The sequence below is a fragment of the Pithys albifrons genome, chromosome Z (assembly GCF_047495875.1).
Source record: "Pithys albifrons albifrons isolate INPA30051 chromosome Z, PitAlb_v1, whole genome shotgun sequence".
Lineage (NCBI taxonomy): Eukaryota > Metazoa > Chordata > Aves > Passeriformes > Thamnophilidae > Pithys > Pithys albifrons.
The window spans coordinates 46,525,928-46,540,073 of record NC_092497.1 but is presented as its reverse complement, the minus strand read 5'-3'; the positions used below and the strand labels follow the sequence as shown (position 1 = coordinate 46,540,073).

The window sequence follows — 14,146 nt, the reverse complement described above, 5'->3', positions numbered from 1 at the left end:
CCGCCCTGCCCCGGAAGCGCTCGGGCGGTGCCGCGAAGGGGCCGCGGGGCCGTGCCCGCCCCGGAAGTCGCGCACCTGCGGGCGGGGCACGATCGCTGCTCAGAGACCGCGCCAGGCGCTCCGGCCCTTCCCGCCCGGTGCTTTCCGCCGCCTGTCGCCGCCTCCCGACGCTTCCCAGCGCTCCTCCCGGCCACTGCTCCCCGCCATGTCGCGACGGCGACACAGCGACGACAGCGATGGTGGGTCCCTCGTCCCCCACCCCTCATCCCCCGACGTGGCGGCGCGGCCGGGAGGGAGGGCTGGGGCTGGGCGGGATGCGGGAGCGGGGGATTCTCTGGTAACGCTGTGTGTGCTCCGTGTGTCGTTGGAGCAGGGCAGCCCCACAAGAGGCGGAGGACGTCCGAGCCGTCGGAGATCGAGGAGAGACTCGAGTCGCTCATCTGCAGGGTGGGAGAAAAGGTAGGCGAGCTCGGGAGAGGCGAACCTTGTGCCCCGCCGCGCTCTCCCCTTCCCCGAGCAGTGTGGTAGCGCCTCTGCTGCAGTGGCCCCCGAAAAGAAAGTACTTGTTTTGTGAGCTACGCGGAAAGTTGTCAGTTTTCGCAAAGCCACGTGCTGTGGTGAGCGAGTGCTTAAATCGTAGCGTGGTGTTGCCCAGGCAGTGATAAAGAGCCAGCTCATAGTTACTGCTGTGCGCTGCAGATGCTGGTGGTTCCACTCGGCCGGGGATGTGAAGGAATAAAACTTGGAGCACAAGGTTCTAGTCTTGACAGAATTTGGGGCTAGGGGAAGAGGGGGGATGAAAGGACAAAAGATGACGGTGCAGTGAAAAGGAAGGTGCAACTGTTGTTAATCAAGGCTCGGATGCCCCCGAGATGGTGTCATCTTGCATCCCTGGGAGCACTGGAGTTCCTGGGGGGTAGGTCTGAGGAGTAGCTGCTCCTTCTCGCAGGCAACTGAGAGCGATTCATCACTGCTAATGAACCCAGATTGTTGCTCTGAAAAAAATAGGTGACATAAAAGGATGTTCTTGTCCAATTTCATTGTCTTACACATGAGAGTCAGGCTGGTTTGTATTGCTTGGTTGATGATGAAACTTTTTTCATATATTTCAATTTTAGAGTAATTCGTCTTTGGAGAGCAACTTGGAGGGCCTAGCTGGTGTTTTGGAAGCTGATCTGCCCAATTACAAAAGCAAGATACTAAGAATATTGTGCACTGTGTATGTATGGAGGAGCTCTGGGAACATGGGAGGCATTTTCTTGTGCATAAATTTATGTATTTAGAGTAATTTAAATGCCAGGAGCAGCTTATTGCTGTCATTGCATGCCGTTTGTCAAATGAAAGAAATAGAGGAATAAGCTCGTTATGTAGTATGTGTAATTCAAGGAAAATTCATCTTTTACATTACTTGGACTTGAAATGTCCACAAGGCTCAAAGCAGATAGAAGAAAATTCAGAGCTGCTCTTCGGTAGCTGTGGGAACACAGAAATGCTGGGCAGTATCCTGTTTCCAACTGAAATGCTTAAGACCGTCAAATCTATTGGCTGCTAATGCTTATTAAGTCTTATTATCTGATGTTTTCTTACTGCTTTCTCCTCTGGCAACAGTACATTTGTGCCTTTGTAAGCCCATTTGCTAGGGGAGCGGAGTTGGGAATGTGAGGACCAGAAAGCAGACTCTCTGCTGGCTGACAGCTCTGCTTCCTCTCCCTTGCAAAGAGCAGGAGCAGAGGTGCCCTGTCAGAGTCATTGGGTGGTGTCTGAGGGAGGGGTTGTGCAGGGTCTAAGGTAGGAGGTAAGACAAATGCGAAAGAAGGATGTGGTAGAGACTGTATAGCTTATGCTATGGTTTTGCAGATACTTTATTTTGTAGCAATATTTTTTTAATAAAAGGGAAATAGTGCTTTTTTTTTTCCTTCTCTGTAGCAGTAAGACATTTCTGAATGTACAGAGTTAGCTTACATGCATACAGAAATGGTTGAGGAAAATTAATTCTGTACAGCAGTACCTGGCCTTCCCCATGCTGTGTAATAACATTATTTCTAAATTGTAAACTTAAAACAACATCTTACATCCTTGCATAAATTCCATCACTTGTATTATTTGGCCAACCCTCTGAAATACTCAGCAATTACATATAAGTAAAAAGTAAATACCTTAAATGTACTTGAAAGTGGCTCCTGCGTTTCTATAAGGGGCTGTGGTTAAAAGAAAGAAGATTATCTGTAAAGTATTAACCATGGGATAAAACTGTAAGATCATGCTAGTGGTCTTTTGTTATTTGCTTAAAAGAGCAGATTTTAAGATGCTATGAATAAACAACTAACAGTCTTTCTGTCCCTGTGTCAGTGCACGTCTGTTACCAGAAAAGCTTACTGTTTACACGACATTGGTTGGGTTGCTGAATGCCAGGAACTACAATTTTGGTGGGGAATTTGTAGAAGCCATGATTCGTCAGCTTAAAGAATGCCTGAAAGTAAATATGTATAATGAAGCTGTGCATTTAGTAAGTGGAGATTTTTTGTTATTTCTTTAACATTTCTCATGCTTTTCCTCTCTTCCTTCTTTTACCATTGTGTTCCAGAAGAGCTGGGCCTTGCAGTGTATATTGCAGCCTCTTTTGCCATCAATGTGCAGTGCACTGTAAATATTTCAGGAGGAAATGTGTGTTGTGTGAGAAGTATTTCCTTCCTTGGGAGAGAGGAGTCATATTACAGTTGCAAATTTACTTGCAACTGTATATTTTTTGCAATGAAAAATTAAATGTGGTAAACAGAGGTACTTATGTGTTCTACAGTCAAATGTAAAAGATAAATGAATGCCATTGTGCTTCTGCTGTGTTCAGAGGTATATGACGGTCTTGTGCCTCCCTTTGAAAAAAATTAAAATGAACAATCTGATTCTTGAAAGCTATTTTTGATGTCTGTTTTCATTCTGCTAGTGAGGGATGAAGATAAAGCAGTTTTAAGTGCTACCTATCCTTGAAACCATTTGCTCTGTTATTGCTGCTTATAGATTTTGCTTGCTAAAATGGTACTAGAACTCCAGCAGTGTCTGATTTAGAAGGCCACTGCCAAGCTCCCAGCTTCCTCTAAACCCCACTGGTGAAAATTAAGACTCTAGTCAAGAGACTGCTGTTCCCTTTTGGTAATAAGACCTAATTGCTAGAATTTCTGTCATTTTGGTGATCTGATACTGTATAGAGCAGGGAGAGTTACAAGGGGTTTGTTTTGTAGTATCAGTTTGAATATCTTCAAATGCCTACTGGTGTTTCCCATCACTCTTTAGTTAGGAACATTATCCTTGCACTGTTGTGGCAGATTACAGACATTATAATGAAAAATATATTAGGTAGATTTTACAATACGTGTTTTATAGCTTTGAAAGTTGGGGTCTCTACAGTGTGCAGAACTTCAGTCTTTGCAATACTGAATGAATATTATACTTCTATTGATGGGGGTTTTTTAATAATTTCGGTAATGTTTATTTGTTCCTGTGTAGCCAGTTTTAAAAGTATTAAAGTATTAAAGTATTAAAAAGTATTAATTTAAGACAAATTTTTTTCTTTTTTTAGGTTCGTTTTTTGTCTGATCTTGTGAATTGTCATGTAATTGCTGCACCTTCAATGGTAGCTATGTTTGAGAACTTTGTGAGTGTGACACAGGAGGAGGATGTACCTCAAGTAAGCAAAAGATCTGTGGGCTCTCTGGGTCTGTTTTCATAATTTATCTGTAGCATTTATTCTGTACTTATGCATCGAACAAGAGGGTTTTAGAGAGAGCAAACTAAATTCCTAAACATTAGTGAAAAGAGCCCATGGCAGCTGGGAAATCCATACATACAGTAAGACAGTTGGTCCTTTATGGTGAAGTGGCCAACGTGAATTTATTTTACCTTACTTTGACAGTTGCACAGTGCCTGGCTTTTCTGCTCTACTCGTAATCTGCAGGACTTTGAATAATTATACCATTTTTTAAGTCTGCTCGTCACAGTTGAAGCAAAAAACGAGATGTTTCAAGCATAAGTCTTTTTTTTTAATGCCTTGCCAATTCAGTCTGTAACTGCTTGTCTTTACATGCCCCCCCCAACAACTTGCTGATGTTTTAAATTAAAATGCACACGTGTACAAAATGTGTTGGAGCTGACTTACATACTTAGATTTTGCTGTGTTACCTTCTGGTAGGTTCGATGTGACTGGTATATGTTTGCATTTTTGTCATCGTTGCCTTGGGTTGGAAAGGAGTTATATGAGAAAAAGGATGCTGAAATGGATCGTCTCTTGTCTCAGACAGAAAGTTATTTGAAGTAAGTTGTAACCCCTTAGAAACACTGTTACTGATATATGAATTAAGTATGAATTAGTAGCTTTGATAATTGCTCACTTAAAAGTATTCTAAAGCCTTAGGTCTGAACTGTTCTGTGGGGAGGGAAAAAAGCTCTGAAAATACATTTAGGTGGAGAGATTTTTGAATTTGGAAAATTTTACTGTCATATGTAATTCTACAGTATGTTGTAGGTCATGTTCTGCTCGTGCTGAAGCAACTGGAGTTGTAAGTGTGCTGTGAATACTGATTGATTGCTTCATTAGTGTAACAAGTGTCACTGGTTTCTGTCCAGGTGCTTCACATTGTTGTAATAATAGAGACATTTTAAGTAATCAAAAACCTGTTTTTATGTACTGTAGATTTCATGAGCTGAAGAGAGCAAATAGTAGTACACTCACAAGAAAAAACAAAGTTGCTGCCCTTAATTAGTCTGTTAAAGGTCAGGTTTTCTTTCCCCTTAAACAGACGCCGCCAGAAGATTCATGTACCCATGCTACAGGTGTGGACGGCTGATAAACCACATCCACAGGAAGAGGTGATTGGGCTTTACATGCATTCTTTCAGAAAGTTGGGAAAATGATTTTGTACTAAGATGTTCCTTTATCACAAAATTAAAAGGCACCTCTGAAAGTATGAATGCTTTGAATTGTCTGCTGGATGTCATTAATACCAACTAGCTAGCTGTCTGTGGGGAATTCTTTTGCAACTGTTGGTCCAAAATAAGAGGTTTTGTGGAGCATGAAGTGTTTTCCTGTGTACTGACAGGCCCTTGAGGGATACTTCGAAGTGAGGAATGGTTGTAGATTGTAGTGTTTATTTTGGACCTGCAGGTTGCAGGACTTCCATATTAAAAGACTTTTGTGTGAAGTAGACTGTAATTCCTTACTTGTCCCTAAATCTTTTCCCTCTGCCAGAAAGAAACTTTTGTAATGGCTTTGCCTTTAGCGTTTAGGAAGTGCTAAACAAATAGGTAGAAACTGTAAGCAGCAGTTACCATGCCATTTTCCACAGCCAAGCCAAAAATATGGAGAGTACATGTGGCATATGGCTAGTTTAGAGTGGGATTTACCTTTTTGGATATTCCTGAGGTTTTTACTTTCCCCTGACTTTCAGGGCAAATATTGAAAAGAGGGATCTAAATTGATTTTCTGGCGTATTTTGGAGCATGGCCCTCTTACTTTGTGTTCTGATTAAATTGCCTTAGCAATTATCTTGTTAATCGTGATTTGGAGGGTTGATTGATTTGTCTGCCTGAGTATTCTGCCTGTCCTATATCTGAATTTCCTGATGTAGTTCAGTATAGGAGAGATTAGCTGACTGCGATTGAGGCCATCTATTACTCAGGGTTCTTGCAGACCTGACTGTTCAGTTCAGGTGCTAATTGTTACCAGTTCTGTTCATGTCTTGTAGTGTGATAATTTTAGTAAATGACAAAGCACTTCCATGTAAAAACATTTCCTGAAAAAGTTATAATTTGAAACTTGCATTCAGTAAGCCCACAGGCTTCCAGAGTTCTTGGGGTAATTAAGCAAAGTAAGACTATTTATTGTCAGTTGCACAGCTGTCTGTGCCATCTGTGTGAGAATGCTGGGACTCAAAATGGCGTTGAAAACCATGTCAAAGGTTTTTAATATTTGATAGTATTGTATATATATTGAATATACAGTAGCTGGTAGTTTTGATTGCTCTGAGACCAGCATGGCAATCCTACAGAATGTCTTTCCAGTTTTAATGTTGACATTATGTCTGTTTTAATACCACTGAAGAGCAGTGACTGACGTGATGTTCACTGCTATAATTCCGTTGGAACTCCTGAGCTGCTTGTAGGTGTTTAAAAAACTGCCAGCAGTTAAATTTTACTGAACACAATATTGTGCAGAACTGGGAGCAGCTCCGGTATTTAGAGTTCTTAAATTATTTGTTGGTTTACTGAAGCAGCAATTTAGGAAACTGTTTTTTTCAGAATGGAGTTTAAGAAACACATTTTGGATAGTTCAGAGAACTGCCATTTTTGTTATGAGATTCAGCGTGTCTGATGTTTCTCACCCTTTTCCTTCAGTATTTAGACTGCCTTTGGTCTCAGATTCAGAAGCTGAAAAAAGACCGTTGGCAGGAGCGACACATTCTGAGGCCCTACTTGGCTTTTGACAGTGTTCTTTGTGAAGCACTGCAACACAATCTGCCTCCATTCACTCCTCCACCTCACACTGAAGATTCAGTATACCCTATGCCAAGGGTTATTTTTAGGATGTTTGACTACACAGATGACCCTGAGGTATGTGATGGCTGTGGGAGATGGCAGGTAGATTTCACAGTTACGTTGTTGGGGTGCTATTGTTCAAAATGTGATGTCCCCTCTCCCAGGATAATAGGGAGAGATTTGAAGATGGTTTTGCTTTGGTACTTCTGAAGAAATGAACTATGTGACCAAGTTGCTGTGAAAAGCAAGTTTGTGGGGAACAGAATTTAGATGTTATGAAGCTTAGAATGACAATGTTGACTGAATTCTGTAATGTCTCTAGTAAAACTGCATTCACAGTTGGACTTTGCTTCCAAAATATTGATGACTGGGGTCAGGCAAGGTATTTATTGCAGTGTTTATCATCTGTCAGAATTTGTCGATGCATATTGTGGAACAAAGGAGTGCAGGAAAAGAATATATACTGCTTTTCCAAATGCTTTTATACCTCTATTTCCTTTAAGTCTGCTGCCTTTTACCTTCGTTTTTTGGCTTCTGTTTTTTGCAGTGAACATGAAAGAATACATGAGTGTATGTTCTTTCCACACTATGGCTTTATTTCTTTATTATATTCTAGCTCAACTGTGTTTTTCTTTCTAGACTGTGTGGTAGCTTGCCCAATGACTTTGTAAAGCAAAGGAAGAAGCAGATGCTCTGTGAGCTTAGAGTCACATTCTCTTATTGTGTTCCTGTTTCTTCTCATAATGAGTCCTAGTATTCATTTTGTTTTAAACATGAGTCAGAGGTTTGTGTGGAACAGTGTTACATCAGATTTTCAGTCTTGAAGGATAAAGGGCGACTGAGACCTTGCTGTGTTTTTGTGGAAGTTGGACCACTTTTTTCCACATGTGAATATATCTAGGCTAGCTTGCTATGTGTTGTATCACTAAACCAGCACTGATCTTCATGAGTATCATTCTTTCTTACTAGGGTCCTGTCATGCCTGGTAGCCACTCCGTTGAACGATTTGTGATAGAAGAGAACCTTCACTGCATCATCAAATCCCACTGGAAAGAGAGAAAGACTTGGTAGGAGAAGCACTATAGGGCTTTGGCATGTTTTAAATGCTGCCATGATTTTGGTGCCAGGCGGGGATGTGTAGCATCCTGCACTGGTTAGGCAAGAGCTTGAGCTTGAGTGTTTCCTGCAGCATTTGGCAAAAGCTGATTTACTACATTTAGCTGTATTAAAACTGCTGCCAGGGCTACTATGTGTCTGTAATATCCAGATAAGAGTCTATATGATCCAGGGAGACAGTGGCTTCCTGGGAAGGGAATCCCTTGATAATCCAGAATGTGCTGCAAAAAGTATTCAAACACACTTTATTCTTCATGGGATAGTCTTCCTGGAATTTTGGGGAGTCTGATTTGTTGAGACAGCGAGCCTTGAGCTTATTCATCTGCAGCCAATGTCACCCTGGTGTTTATGGATGCCTCCTTGCTGCATTTCCTTCTGGGAATTACATGGCAGAGATAATTGAGCTCACTCTGGGGAGCCAGAGTGGGCAGGGCCAGTAGATTTCTTAGTTTCAATTCAGCTGTGCAAGAAGGCAGTCAAGGCACTTTCCTTCATTTCTGCCTGACCAATGTTTGATGGGGGTAATTGACAACTGAAAGGGTTTGCCACAGGTGTCATGCTTCCCTATGAAAACTACCATCCTATATACAATATGAGAAAAAATGGGCAGAAATGTTGGGTTTGGTGATGGCAGGTGATGAAGTTTTTTGGTTGCAGTATTGATTCATCAGAAACTGGAAACTCAGTATTGTTGCAGTTACTAGGGTAGTCTTTGTTAATTATCAGAGGACAGTAAAAGACTAGGACTACCAGAGAGGTTAGTTGTTTGCTTTGCACTAATGATAGATGGGAACAACCTGATTAAAAGAGAAAGCATTTGAAACATGAGAGTTTCTTACATAACCCATTAGCTTATTGTGCTTTCAGGTAATTCTGAACATTTGATTGTTTGGTGTAGGATTTTTTTCCCTTTTCTTATGTGGGCACCAGAATTGCAGATCCCAGTGACTTTTTTAAGCAAAGCAATGTAGCTACTACATAAAGTACATTGTTATAGTTCATAGTTCAGGCAATGCCTGTGTGTTCTTGTGCTGTTTCTTCTTTGAAGTGCTCCGTGGATTGATGAACAGACTTTCAAAGCATTATCGATGTGTTTGATGCTGGTTTTGTGGGAACTCTTGCCCAGAATTAAGCATTTTCTGTAATTGTGTTATTTGATCTTTGTCACATTTAAAGTGTTATGTTTGAGTTAAATGTAACTGCGTTTTGCAGTGCTGCACAGCTGTTGAGCTATCCAGGAAATAACAAGATCCCCTTGAACTACCACATAGTGGAGGTAAGGATTTTATAGATTGCCTCTTCATAGCTCCATTATTCTATAAGTAACATGTCCCAGTTAATTCCGTTATAGATCCATTAAATTACATATTAATTTGGGAATCAACCAGAGCCTTGTTGAATTCAAACAACATCTTTTAAATCAGTGGGTTGTCCTGCTGTTTTGTTGTCATTTTAACTGAGTGCACTGGAGCTTTGATCAAGTACCAACATTTCTTAATGCACTGGTAAATTTAATGCACTCAAAATTTTACATGTGATGCTTCCCATGTATCACACAGTCTAAGAGATGGCTGCATTTCAGTCACTTTTAGTTTGAAAAAGTTTTGAATGAAAATACAAGAGGTAATGTGCACAAATTGAAATATTTAAGTATAAGAAAAATCTAATTCAAAGGTGATTGAACACTGGAAGAATTTGCCCAGAGACCTTGTGGAATCTGTATCCTTGGAGAAATTCAAAACCTAATGGCACACAACCCTAAGCAACCTGCTCTGGGTGACTTTGCCTTATGTAGGGGTCTTTTGACTAGATGATCTCCAGTTAGACTCCTGCCGTTCATGAATTTTATGTTTAGATCTTCTAAGTTATTTTGTTCTACTAGTACTGAAAGGAACTTGCGGTGAAATAGCAGTGTGTTTCTTCTGGGACATTCTCTTATTAGAGAATTCTGGATAACTGTAAGGTCTACCAGAAGAGCAGTGTAGGTTTTCTTTTGCTGCCTTCTTCGAAAAGTTTGTTTTCAAGTTGCAGAATAGTATGAAATTGCCTTGATTTTCAACAAAAGTCGCAATGGATTAGCAGATTTCGGTAACAGCAACTTGTCATATAAGGTAGGAATTTGAAAGATAATTTTGGCAATCTTATGTTGAAGATCTAGCTTAATAGAAATAGGATTGAGAATTCCTCTTGGCACAAAAGTGCCGAATACTCATAGGGCTGTAAGGTTACATGAGGTTTGGTGACCTTGTTCTTTCTGTACTCTGATTTCAAAATGGAGGAATATTAAAGTTAGGACTAATTTTCTGCCTTAATGTTGAAGTATATTCAGTGACTTTACCTCCAGTATCTTGAAGTGCCAGAAAAAGTGATCAAATTCCTGGAAAGAAATGCAAGGTTCTCTGACTCGATACCAGTGATTTCCTTTTTTCTTGCAGTTTTGTGTTACTTCAGAATATTCACTTTGTTATTTGCTGAACTTTTTACTTCTAATGAAGATCCAGAGTTTTTAAGGATAAGCATGGTTACATAGCTTTTTTTTTAGTGCTTCTATTCATTCTGCTTACCTCAACTCCCTTGTAAGGTCTCTCTTACAATTTCTCACCAACAGTCATGTTGGTGATAAGTTGCTTTCAACAACAGTTTAATCTGTGAAATTTCACTGACTTTCTCAGTAAGTCAGACAACTGTAGCAATAATGTAGCCTACCAAATAAAAGAAAATGTTATTTGAAGTTCAGAACCGTAACAGTTAGGCAGAGGTCAGTGTAACCTGAAATGAGTTGTCAGTACCGTCCCAAGTATGCCCACCTTTGATATCTCCAAGGCTCCACTTTGCAGTTCCTTAAGCACAGAATGCTCCATGCTACATGGAACCCATGTGAAACACTGAAATGTGACACCTTTCTCTCAGTAGCTTCTTCCAGACACACATGTGGGTATTTCTGGTAGTTGATAACAGAGGATGTCTGGGCAGCCTCATTGGCTTGTTGGACTAATGTGCTTTGTTGCCCTCCTACAGTTTTTTGTACACAGTTCAGACATTCAGAGTATCAGTGTCCTGATCATTATTGGGGCCTTGTAATCTTCACAAAATATGGACAGATTGAAATACTTGAACTGACTATTTGGTAATGAACCTGTGATGAGTATCAGAAATACAGTTTTATGCAATATCTCAAACAGAAGGCAAATGATCATCCAGTTGTTATTTCCTATCTTAAGAAATGGAGCCATTTTCTACCTAATGGAGTTGTCCCTACCTTTTTGTCGTATCTGTCTAAACAGTGTGCCCAAATTATGGCAACACAGAAGGGTTCCCCAGTGTCTTACAGTCTTTTTATTCTTTCAAGTCCTTTCTTAGAATAAACAAGTTCTAGTCAATGTGTTTTCCTGTGCTGTTTTTGGAGTCTATAAATGGATGTTGACTTCCTTACAAAAGAAAGATTTTTCTGAAGCTTACTTCTTTAGCTTTATTCAGAAGTTTAAAGAAGAAACTGATCGACCATAATGAATCACAGATTCCTGATTCCTTTGATGTTATTTAAATTTAGTAGAGAATGCAATGCAAAATAAACAGAAACTCAGATGTGGATTTGTACAGCGATGATTTTTTTGTAGCCCTCAAGGCTTGACATGCTGTTCTTATAGGCAGACTCTAAAATAAAAGTGAAGATGCTGACTGCAGGATTATTGTGACTGTCTTAGAAGTATCTTCTGCCAAAGAGTATTGAGCATATATTTTTGTTGTTTGAAATATTGGTTGTAATTTGCAGTTTAAAGGTGTGCCTTTATTTATATAAGGTTTTGTGTAGGAGGAAAGAGTACATGATGGAAAATATCTGTAATTTTAATGAAAATAGTCTTTCATACTAAATGCTTAGGCTTCCTTTAATGTATTCAATATTTATATTTATTATTGAACAGGATCCAATTATTTTTGCATTTCTCAGATCCTGTGGTATCGCAGCAGTAGTTCATATTATAACTATTCCCATTTCTACAGTTATGTGCTCTATTTGTTGGGCATAATAGATGCATAATGTTGATGTTGTATTGGTATGAAATGAGAGGGACACTTAGAGTGGACTTCATTAGTACATTGTAGGATTACCACTCCCTCTTATATGGTTCTCCCTCCTTTTCCCAAAGCATGCGTCTGACAGAACAGTATGGGTCTTTTGGCATAGGTAATTGTTTAAGATTGATGGTCACTATTGTGAAACTACAGGTTGTGCAGGCCACGTCGGACTGTGCTCTGATTATGTGATTTCCTCTCCTACAGGTAATATTTGCCGAATTGTTTCAACTTCCGTCTCCACCACACATTGAAGTCATGTACACAACACTCCTGATTGAACTGTGCAAACTTCAGCCTGGCTCTTTACCACAAGTTGTATCCTTTCTGCGCTGCTGAAGAGCATTCATGAAATGCAGCCTTTATTTTGTTTGTTCTGTAACTGATGGGCTAGCAGTAAATACTGGCAGTATTAATATTTTGCAACAGCTGCATGAAATTTTGCCTGTAACACTTGCATGATTTGTAGAATAACACGGCCCACTTAGCAGAGATCTAGATCCACCAAGTGGGCAAGTCTCTTCAACATTCTGGGCAATGTTCTGGTACTTCCTCTAAACTTCCCCAAAAGTGGTGTCTTAATAAGACAATAAAATACAATGTTGCGGTTTGTCACTGCTGCCCATTTAGGTTTGGACACATGTGGCACGGTCATAGACACATTAAAGCCTGAGAAGGACAGGAAGTGACAGACTTTATCTTTTGTTCTAGCAGCTGTGTGAGTGCTCCTACTTCCTTTTCAGTAGCAAGTGTAGCAGGTGATTTAAAGGAACTTGCCTGAGTTCCCACTCGGTGCTCACACTGGGAGCATTCAAAAGGTCAATAATCATCTATGAGCTCAGACAGGATGGCTAAATGCTGAGAAAAGAAGCATGGCTCCCAGCTAATTCTGTCCATCATATTATACCCTGTTAGGTCAGTGGTTTAAATCAAGCTATAGACTGAGAATGGAGCACAGTCAGCAGATGTCTACCCACTGGTAATTTCAAGCCCAAATTTTTATTTGGTTTCATGATACCACCCACTTTGAAAATCACTTCATATCAATGAGTAGAACCAAGTCTCTTCTAGAATTGGGTGCATGAAGTTTTTTATGTTAATAAAAACTCTTAGAAATAGGAAGGCCTTATTGGATAGGATCAGTGTAGACATACTTTCTGAAGCCTTCAGTGATGATCAGAGATTGCTTGTGGATAAGCAGGCACCTGGGAAGCCAGACTGTGGGTGAGATTGCAAAAGTACTCCATTAGGCCATTGGTATGTGTTCATGTTAGTGCAGTTTTGCTTGTTACATGATGGGAATTCTGTCTTTCTGTGGAAGAAGCCAACAGTCTTGCTGCAATGATGGAAATAAACCAGGCTGGGATCAGAGGGTGGAACTCACAATATTCTTCATTTTCCCACTGTGGATTTACCTGATTTTGGAGTAGATTTAGGGAGCTTTGAGTGCAAAAGGTTGATGACAATTCTATTAAAAACATGAAAGGAGTAACATCTGCATCTGACTTATCCAGTGCTTTTCTGTAAACCTTAATAAGAAACTTAAAGCTGGCACAAGCCACAGAAATGCTCTACATGCGCTTGGATACAATGAATACAACATGTGTGGACAGGTAAATGTGTTTTGTAAATGATGGAAACCATTTCTCAATGTCCAATGTAGAACATAACTGAAGAGGCTGTGGAAAAAGTAGTCTGAAACCTGTGTTAGAACTACTTGATGCCATTCAAAATGTTTTGCGATCTCTAGCTTAGAGCAGTCTAAAGAAGAGTTGGAGGATTGACACCTTGCTTCTCCTCTCTGGGAACACTCCTCTGGAGGTCTAGCTGTCAGCACAGCGCAGTTCCAATGGGTGCCAAGTTTTCTGTGTTCAGAGCTGTCCACAGCTGTTTAGTACCCTGTTATCTAGTACTGTGCCTGCTCCCTACTGGTCTGGGGAGAGACCTGGAAGTGGAGTTAATGGTGTGTGTGCTGCCCAGAGGAGGAGAATGGTTGTGATTTTACCCTTTCAATGACGTCTGCATTGTGTAGGAAGGCAGTTAATGGATTAATAAAAAATGTGAAAGTTGTGTATTCACGCTAAGTTTACATTTTAATTGTTAGTTTAATATGCTATCTCTTTAAGTGAAATGACAGAACATGACAGGCTGTCTGTTTTGTAAAAGCTTCTTTCTGACTTTACAAACTTAGTCTGTTGTTTCTGTCAAATGCCTGTTTAATGCTTTAACAGCTTAAAGAGTTTAGGTTTGCCTTTGGAAAGTAGAATGCATTTACAAGAAAAGCTCAACTGAAAGTTTTCCTGCATTTCTGACATTTAATGGAGCTTTCTTTTTCTTTTAATAAAGATTTATAAACTGGTTTTCTCACCATTTGAGCAACTTTCAGTTCCGTTGGAGCTGGGAAGACTGGTAAGTTCCTCTTCTTTTGATT

General features: G+C 40.2%; 1 protein-coding gene across 1 annotated transcript in view; it reads left to right on the top strand.

Annotated features, from left to right (window-relative positions):
• Window positions 1–46: 46 nt before the first annotated feature.
• NCBP1 (nuclear cap binding protein subunit 1) overlaps window positions 47–14,146 on the top strand; it is a 33,143-nt gene continuing 19,043 nt past the window's right edge. The window contains exons 1-13 of the mRNA XM_071580897.1: window positions 47–239; window positions 374–459; window positions 1,119–1,219; window positions 2,350–2,506; window positions 3,575–3,682; window positions 4,184–4,305; window positions 4,791–4,860; window positions 6,385–6,600; window positions 7,495–7,592; window positions 8,854–8,917; window positions 11,923–12,033; window positions 13,264–13,328; window positions 14,062–14,124. Of these exons, the coding sequence (XP_071436998.1) occupies window positions 206–239; window positions 374–459; window positions 1,119–1,219; window positions 2,350–2,506; window positions 3,575–3,682; window positions 4,184–4,305; window positions 4,791–4,860; window positions 6,385–6,600; window positions 7,495–7,592; window positions 8,854–8,917; window positions 11,923–12,033; window positions 13,264–13,328; window positions 14,062–14,124 (1,295 nt within the window). The 5' untranslated portion in view covers window positions 47–205. The remainder of the gene's footprint in view (window positions 240–373; window positions 460–1,118; window positions 1,220–2,349; window positions 2,507–3,574; window positions 3,683–4,183; window positions 4,306–4,790; window positions 4,861–6,384; window positions 6,601–7,494; window positions 7,593–8,853; window positions 8,918–11,922; window positions 12,034–13,263; window positions 13,329–14,061; window positions 14,125–14,146) is intronic.